The following is an 8,229-nucleotide window of genomic DNA, read 5'->3' on the forward strand; positions in this document are numbered from 1 at the left end:
AATATCACATATGCAAAACTGATTAAAATAAAAATCTTAGGTCATCTTGAATAGTCAAGCTTTCCTGTATTTTCTTGAGACAAGGCACATATTGTTTCTAGTGCAATAGACTCCAAAGGTAATCAAAGGACATTTCAGTGTAAAACTGGTTTTATGAGAGGTCAAATTCGTAAGTATTTTTCATTTATCTTTTGTACTGCAGGGGTTTGATTCTCTTCTCACTTCCATTTTACATCAACAATATTCAGCTACTTCATTCAGCTGTAGACTCTTGTAAACAGGAAGTCCTGGATTTTTAATTTCAAACACAGATCCACATCTCATTTTTTAATCAAATTTAACTTCAGAATAGTGCTATTCTTGTCATAAAATTGTAAAAGCCTTGTTTATGCAAAACAGTCATATAAACCATTAGACATAGAAGCCTTAACTTTGACTTCATGAGGGAATATGTTTATATATCTATCATTGAAACTAATTAAAAAATCCACAGATTTATAGCAAAGTCGAATTTGGTCTGCCTATTTCACTTTTAGAGATGGTTAGATCTTCAAATTATGGAGTCAAATACATCCTAGAATATCAGAAAGCTCACATAAACCATATTTTAATGGTTTTGTTTGGTTTAAAGTGGATTTCAGGCTGCTGGCAAGCTTCTGTCAAAGGTGAATTTGTTCTGAAGTGAAAAATTTAAGGATTGAAATGACAGACTGTAATTGACATGATACTGAGCCATGGAAGATGACTTTAAATTTGATTCCTGCTAAGTTAGGAGAAACTAGAAGCATATACTGAAGCATTATGATCCGATCTTGAACATGCATACAATGTTAAAACAATTTTGTTTGGAAGGGGCCCCCGAAAGTCACGTAGTACAACTTTCTGCCCAAGGCTGGCCTAGCTTCAAAGTTAGAACAAGTTGCTTGGTCCTTTATCAAATTGAATTTTGAAAATCTCCAAGGATGGAAAGCACCATTTTTGGTGCTTGACCACTTTCACAATGAAGAATTTTTTCTATATACGCAGTGGGAATTCCCCTTGCTACAGTTCATGACCCTGTTCTATCCCTGTGCACCCCTCATCTGAGGCTGGCTCCATCTTCTGTATAACCACACTTCTACGTACTTTAAAACTACTGTTAGGTGCCCTTTTAGTCATGTCTTCTTGAGACTAAACAAGTACAGTGTCTCTCCTTGTGTCTTGTGTGCTTCAGTCCCAAATCATTTTGATGATCCTTAATGGGAATTGATCGTGTTTATTAATGTCTCTCTTGTACTGGGGGGCCCAAGACTGGACAAAGTATTTGAGATGCTACCTCACAAGTGCTGAGTAGAGGATCTTAATAACTTCTTTCAACCTACTGAATGGGAAGATTTCCATGCTAATTGACTGTCCCTTTGGAAACTGGACATTAACATCAGTCCCTCCATAGAAGGACTTCTTTGCATTTTTTCTCAGGCAGGAAAATGGTGTCTAACTATTAACATAAACAGTTTAGAAAATGAAGACTGTGTTGGAAATGCCAGTTCTGTCAGTAGCTGAAAATAAATCATATTGATCATACTCAAAGCCACATGTATTTTAACAATATAAGTTTGTGCAAACCGTTCTTCTTTTTATTTTTCATGACTTTTCATCCTCCGAGTCTAAAGTTTCAGATTTATATTGTGTAGCTGACAGTTAGGGGTAGGATATATCTGATGTTATTTGTCTGTTATTTAAAAATAAGTAAGGTAAACTGGCCCTTGTGATAAACAACTAGTTGCTAACTTTTTTTAAAAAAAAAAGAGGTGGTGTTTGTTAATACATACTGATGAAATTTGTTTCAGGATCATATAAAACCAAAAGGCAAAGCAAAAAAGCATAGAAACACTCTTCCCTACTGAAAATTGCAATTTTTCAGCTTTAAAGTTTCTAGTACATTCAAGTCCATGAAAATAAATTAACAAGATGGAGCATAACACTGAATGACAGCCTTTCTCAAGCCCTGGCTTTGTAGAAGACAGAGTTCTTGAAATGTTATATCCTTTATGGAAACAATATAAAGAAAAAGAATCCAAACAAAATCAATAAAACTCTTCCAAGTGTTGAAGAGGCCACTACTAATATCTCTACCATCTTGCTTTCAGAACAGGTTTCAACACCCAGTGTATCAGATCTTGCCACAATTTTGCCAGATATAGTGCATCTAGAACCTGGCCCCAAGAAAAGACGACGAGGCACTGCAATAATATCAAAATACTCAGATTCTTCAAATATGTCTCAGACTCCACTGAATCGACCAGTCATCCCACCAAGAAGACCTGGTTTTAAAGTGTGTTAYATCTGTGGCAGAGAATTTGGGTCCCAGTCTATTTCCATACATGAACCCCAATGTCTAGAAAAGTGGCGTATTGAAAATGAGCAACTACCAAAGCATCTCCGAAGAGCAGAGCCCAGGAGACCTGATGCTCCTGTTCATGGTTCCTGTATGCTTACAGCTGAAAATGAGGCAGCATATCAGAGTGCTCAAGCCCAGCTCCTGCCTTGTGAAAATTGTGGCCGTACCTTCCTTCCTGATCGTCTCACTGTGCACCGAAGGAGTTGCAAAGGAAATAGTGGTGTGGGGCTGTCAAATTCTAAACCCTATAAATCTAGTAAAGGCCCAAGCTTTGGGTCCAGCTCAGCAAGTACTGGTCTGTCTGGTGAAAGTCAACAGAAGAGTAGGGCTGCACCAGCCGTGTCAGACAAGGTAAATGCTTAGTATGTGCTGTATGAAAGGGTCTGGATGTAGTTTGATGCTGGGCACTCCAGGAGAGATTGGGTTCTCATCACAACTCAAAACTTAAAACCACTTTCTTTCAGAAGAATCTTTTGGCTCCATGGAAATATTTCTCTGCTGAATAGTAAGTAGAGGAAAGGGGAATACTATGTGCATAAAGGTAACTATAGGATTCTTAAATTGTATTTGTGACTGTTTCTTTTGATTTTCCTGTCAAAAGGGGATAACTGGATTCTCATACTCGTTGCTCCTGTGGAGCCATATCCCCAGAATGGACCATTATAGTGATGCTTAGGCAGGCTTTGAGTGTTACGTATTTTAGTACATATTAGGCATTTTTATTTAGTTAACGTGAGATGAGATGTTTCCTTGTCCTCCAAGCACTCTGGTGATTTTCATTTTTTACCATTATTCTTAACCTTGGCATGGAATGTTGGTTTACTGAGGACTGCGTGTTCAAAGGCGGTTAACTCAGAATGTAACAACAACAAAATAAATAAGACTGCACATTTCTTTCCACATAATTTGATTCAAGATCCAAGAATAAAGAAGCTGATTCACATTACCCAAAGCTACAGAAAGTTTTGGAAAATGGCATATTTTTTCTGCACTTGTTTCCACACAAGCTCTCTTTTGGACAGGAATTTTGTAAAGAGATAGATGTCTAAATTTAGGCCTAGTGTCTAAAATAAATACCTTGATTTTTTTCAGTAGGTCTTGTACTCCTGATTGGCTATGCTACTTCTGAAAATGGGGTTTAGCTGTCTTGCATACCAAAGCATGCATACCAATGCTATACCGAATATTTCTGAAAAGGTTTTAAAAGTCAAAGCCTTGAACATGCTGTTTCTCAGTTTTCCAGCTGCTGAATAAAATGAAGATAATAGCATTACCCCACCTAACATGAGAATAAAGACAAGGTGAGGTATGTTTATATTATGCTATTTGAGGCCGCTGATTGATAGATAATAGCAAGAGAGGTCCACTACTCAGCTAAGTCTTTTGTAATACCCTGACAGATTTCACAGAACAGGCAAATAGTGCAAAGTACTGCGCAAATATATCTCTGGCTATACGAAACTAGACATTTGCATTGTGTCACATTACATTGTACCATTTGCCAAAGAGGTTGCATTGTTCTAAAAGTGATTGTACAATGAAAGGCAGTGATAACACATGTGAGTGAACCAGTTGTTTGGCCTCTGCACAGAATTTTGTATGTTTAAACATAAGTTTGCTTTCTTTTGTATCATGAAAAATATCCAGAATTATAGTGACATACAAAAACAAGTTCAGAGTGTGGTTTGGCATTGAGAATGACTTTGTAAAAATGTTGCTCTCTTGCGCAACTCATCTGCTCCCTGCATGGATTCAGTCACATCTGCTGACTTGTTGAACAACAACATTATTACCACTTTTTCCTTCTCTGAGTTCTGCAGAGCCAAAGTGAAATGTATTAGAATTTCTTCCTCCTTGTGTCTGAACAACAGGTTTCCTCATTTGCTTCTAGTCAGTAACAGTTTTTCAATCCCAGAAGAACTAAAGAGGCTGTAATGATGGAAAGGTATAATTGATTCTGAAGGAGCTTATTCCTTGTGATGACTTTCAAGAAGTGAAGGTGGATTTTACCTCTCTGAGGTTCTTTATTTTAGTATTTTTAGACCTACTTTTTTGTACAGAGGTACAGTTTAAAAGCAGAGCTAGGAATGGAAAGAGTGAAAGAAATATCCTTTGCTCCTGTGGACTGCTCAAGATTGGAAGACTACTTCTAAGAAGTAAGCAAAGGAAACCTCTTTTYTGTAGGTTTAAATTCTCTATGTGAAGGTCTCCACCTCCAGTAAAAAGTTTTGACAGGTGCACACATACAGGATGTTGAAAGCACTAAGCTGACAGAGGGCCGCAAATACAGTATGTAGAGAGACAAGTCTGGGTCTACCATACAGTTTTCACAGTCTTTTTCTAGCAAATGGTTTTAATTTTACTCAATTTACCAACTACTCGATTGCTTATTAATTATATGAATAGAGTAATGAAATAGCAGTCTGCTTTGGTCCTGGCAGGAATAGCATCAAGCTCAAGGTATCAGTTAGACCTGGTTAATGAGAAAGATATAGATAAAACTGCTTCCAGCCCTCTTTTCAGTGGGCTGATGTTACTTCTATAGTGTCCTGGTGGAACACGAAGGAGAGGGTCAGAGGGAATTTCTTAGACAGACTTCGCAGGATTCTTGGAGGAGAAAAACACCGGTGGGAGTCCATGTTTCACTTAACAGATCTATTCTGAATGTGAATCAGTAAATTATTTAGGTACCTTTTTAAATAACATCTTTTAAAGTCTTGATTCAGTAAAATGTCAGAGGAAAGGAATAATGAAAAGAATAGCATATATATTTTRACAGGACTGTAACACTACTTCAAATATAAAGAAAGATGCCCTGAATTCAAAAGCTGGATTTTCCTCATTTTAAAAGTAGAACTCACTGATTCTGCCATACTCCCTGTGAAGGCTGTTCTACCTTTTCAACTGCAAGAGTTTACACTGAGGTGCCTCTGTCTTGGAGTTCTTTCCATTAGCAAGTGCAGGATCAACTAGACTAATATCATTAATGAAAAATGCTTATTCAGTTTGGTCATAAATGCCCTTAATGCTGGAGACCCAACAACCTGCTTAAGCCATCTCTTCCACTAACTATCCTAGCTCTTAGAATACATGAACACATCAGAGTTAATAATGTCTGACTATGTAAAGCAAGCAACAGTCTGTGCTTAATAGACTCTGAAGGATAACATCAGCTCAGATATCTTGATTYTTTTATACTATTTAGATTCTGCTGTGATAGCTTTGACAATGACAGTGACGTTTGGTACTATTRAAACTCAGACTTGTACTAGAGCAGAATGTGTTTATTCTTTCTAGACTGAAATGTTTCCTACTGCCTAYGTGGAAGAGTGCTAATGACTTTCTATGGATACGTGTTCTGCAATTTTTTGGACAACAGATGGTGATAACTTTAATCCTAAAATCCTATCAGATGTATCATTAGCATCTGGTGCTGCCATCTGCTGTTTTCTTCCTATTGTTTTAACTACCTACAAAATAAAAAGATGTTAGTGATCTCCTTTTCTGTATTATAATACAGAAATCTTGAAAACCTGTGTAACAACAAAACGTTGATGCCATATCTTGCTTTAGCATAAAGTCATCATGCGTAAAATGAAAACATCTTAAGATGCCTTGTAATTCTAAGGAAGATGGGAGGTCACCTACAAATTTTCCATTTGTCTCAGTTGCAGCAGTTTTGAACATCTTATTAGAAGACTAGTGACAAATATATTTGCAAATACAGAAAAGCAAATGAATGGTTGGAGTGAAGCTTACTGTGTATTATTATTGTGAATGATAGAGGTTCCTGCCTTTCTGCATTTACATAAATGCCATGTTCACTAGACTTTTTTTGTTTGTTTATTTTTCAAGATAGTACATCAGGAGTAAAGTGAGATATTCTAGCGATTCCAGTGGAGTTAAATCTGTAGTTACCTGCATCATCAGGCATTGTTACTGCACTTCGTATGTAGGCATACAAACAGTCCTAACATTAGTCTGTTGTGGCCTGTCAGGAGCTGAAAGTGCTGGAGAAGGCTGTGAAATGCTTCTYTGGATGACTGTGAGAGCCACTCTATGGATTCTCTCAGTCCCTTATGCGAAATGCCTCTTAACTTGTCAGACAGAGTGGAATGAGTGGAAAAGGTTGTTTTCATAAAATATGATGCTGTCATTMAGTATTTCTACCACTTTTTTTCTGATCCAGTGTTCTTGGGCAGTTCAAGCCTATGATTAGAGCTATGATGAGAGCTGCAATGTGGATCAGCCAGTCTCTCCTCCTCCCATTAAGTTACATGGATAACTAAAAAAATAAGAATTCTGGGGGTCGTTCAGTCCTAGATAATAAATTTTTGTAGATCGGAGCTTGGGAGCCAGTCTTACTGAGTGTCCTTAAGAGGAAATTAAAAGCTTTGTTCAGTATGGGAGAGTTTGACCTCRTATAAGGTCATAGCAGCAGCCTGGGGCTGACTTCAGGTAACGTCAGGTCTGTTGAAAATGCATAGTTACGTAGCCCTCTGAGTTAAATAACTTCATTCATGGTAACATAGACATACTTAGCAATCTCTGAGAAAAAAAGAAAATACTGAAGCACCAGGAGAAAACCTGACTGCACTGTCAGGTATTTGTAGGTATTTTTGTAGCAACACATTTCCTCGGGAACAGACCTTCCTTACTACCCTTTTCAAAAGTGGAAAACAAAGGAGTAAGCAGACAGCTTAGCCACTGGCTTGTGAGTAGTCTGRGTTGGAAAATTCTGGTGATTCCAAAAATAGTTCAGTTTCAAACTGCAGGCCTCCAGATGTGACATCTGGGTAGGAACACTCCGAGAAGAAAAATAAATGAAGGATGAATACCATCAGTTGTAAAAAAATCCAGGCAAAACTTATCCTACCTGAGACCCGACAGGTAAGCAGTGAATGAGCTGTTGCTACAAATTGTACAGATATTCTTCCTCAGTTTTTATTTTCTAATTTTTACAGTATGTGTATTTGCAGAGAAGAATTATATGTGAAATTTAATAAGTGGTGATGGTTCAAACCCACTACATTACCGATAAAAATATTCCAATTTTTATAGTGATCTGATTTATTTTAATTAATTCTGGTCTCTACTAATATGTCTTTCCTGTGAAAGTTAYAAAAAAAGTAAGGATTTCTACTTGAGCAGATTTTTGAAACTTTTTTTTTTTTTAACCAGATAGCATTTAGTTATACTAAATTGATAAACTTGGAAAACAGGATTCTTTGTTCAGCTCCAGGCCTTGTTTCCCTTGATTGTAACACAACCCATCCCTGTCAGGATCTGGAAAGATCAAAATAGTGCTCATCATTGAATCTTCAGGTTTTCAGGTGAGACTGCCAAAAGTACCATTTCAGGGAGCTTTGAACTTTSGAAATGTATCCAGATCACACGGGGTGGAGGTGACTAACCTTTGTTTTACAGACCACTGACAGCTGTTCAACACTGAACAGTATGTCACAGTTACTTCAAAAGAAATAAAATGGATTTGAACGAGGGAGTCAGAGATAAAAAGCTATTTCCATTCACTAGGGAAATATATTTAAGGTAGAAGACGCTTGACTTTAACTATATTTCTTTTTTTTCTACTACATTAATTGAGAGCATTTATTTTTTAAGAGATCTTTCACCCAYCTTGTATCAGGATGTAAACTCTGGTTGAAGCTGTAAATTTGTGTTTATTATGCTGTTCTGTACATTGGAAATGATTGTGATGGTGCATGCTTATTTTTTTGTTTGTTAAACGAATTCTTTTATACCATCCCAGTAGTATAAGAGTCACTGCATACTGGCCTGGATGAGGGGACAGAGTGCCTCCTCACCAAGTTTGCTGATGCTACCAGGCT

General features: G+C 37.2%; 1 protein-coding gene across 1 annotated transcript in view; it reads left to right on the forward strand.

Moving 5' to 3' along the window:
- The window catches only part of ZNF475 (zinc finger protein 475), a 62,429-nt gene that overhangs the window by 45,267 nt on the left and 8,933 nt on the right, over positions 1-8,229 (forward strand). Inside the window, exon 13 of the mRNA XM_085305407.1 lies at positions 2,130-2,731. Within this exon, the coding sequence (XP_085161533.1) occupies positions 2,130-2,731 (602 nt within the window). The remainder of the gene's footprint in view (positions 1-2,129; positions 2,732-8,229) is intronic.

The sequence above is a fragment of the Rhea americana genome, unplaced genomic scaffold (assembly GCF_003343005.1).
Source record: "Rhea americana isolate MKP2758 unplaced genomic scaffold, rheAme1 scaffold_22, whole genome shotgun sequence".
In the NCBI taxonomy this organism is placed as follows: Eukaryota; Metazoa; Chordata; class Aves; order Rheiformes; family Rheidae; genus Rhea; species Rhea americana.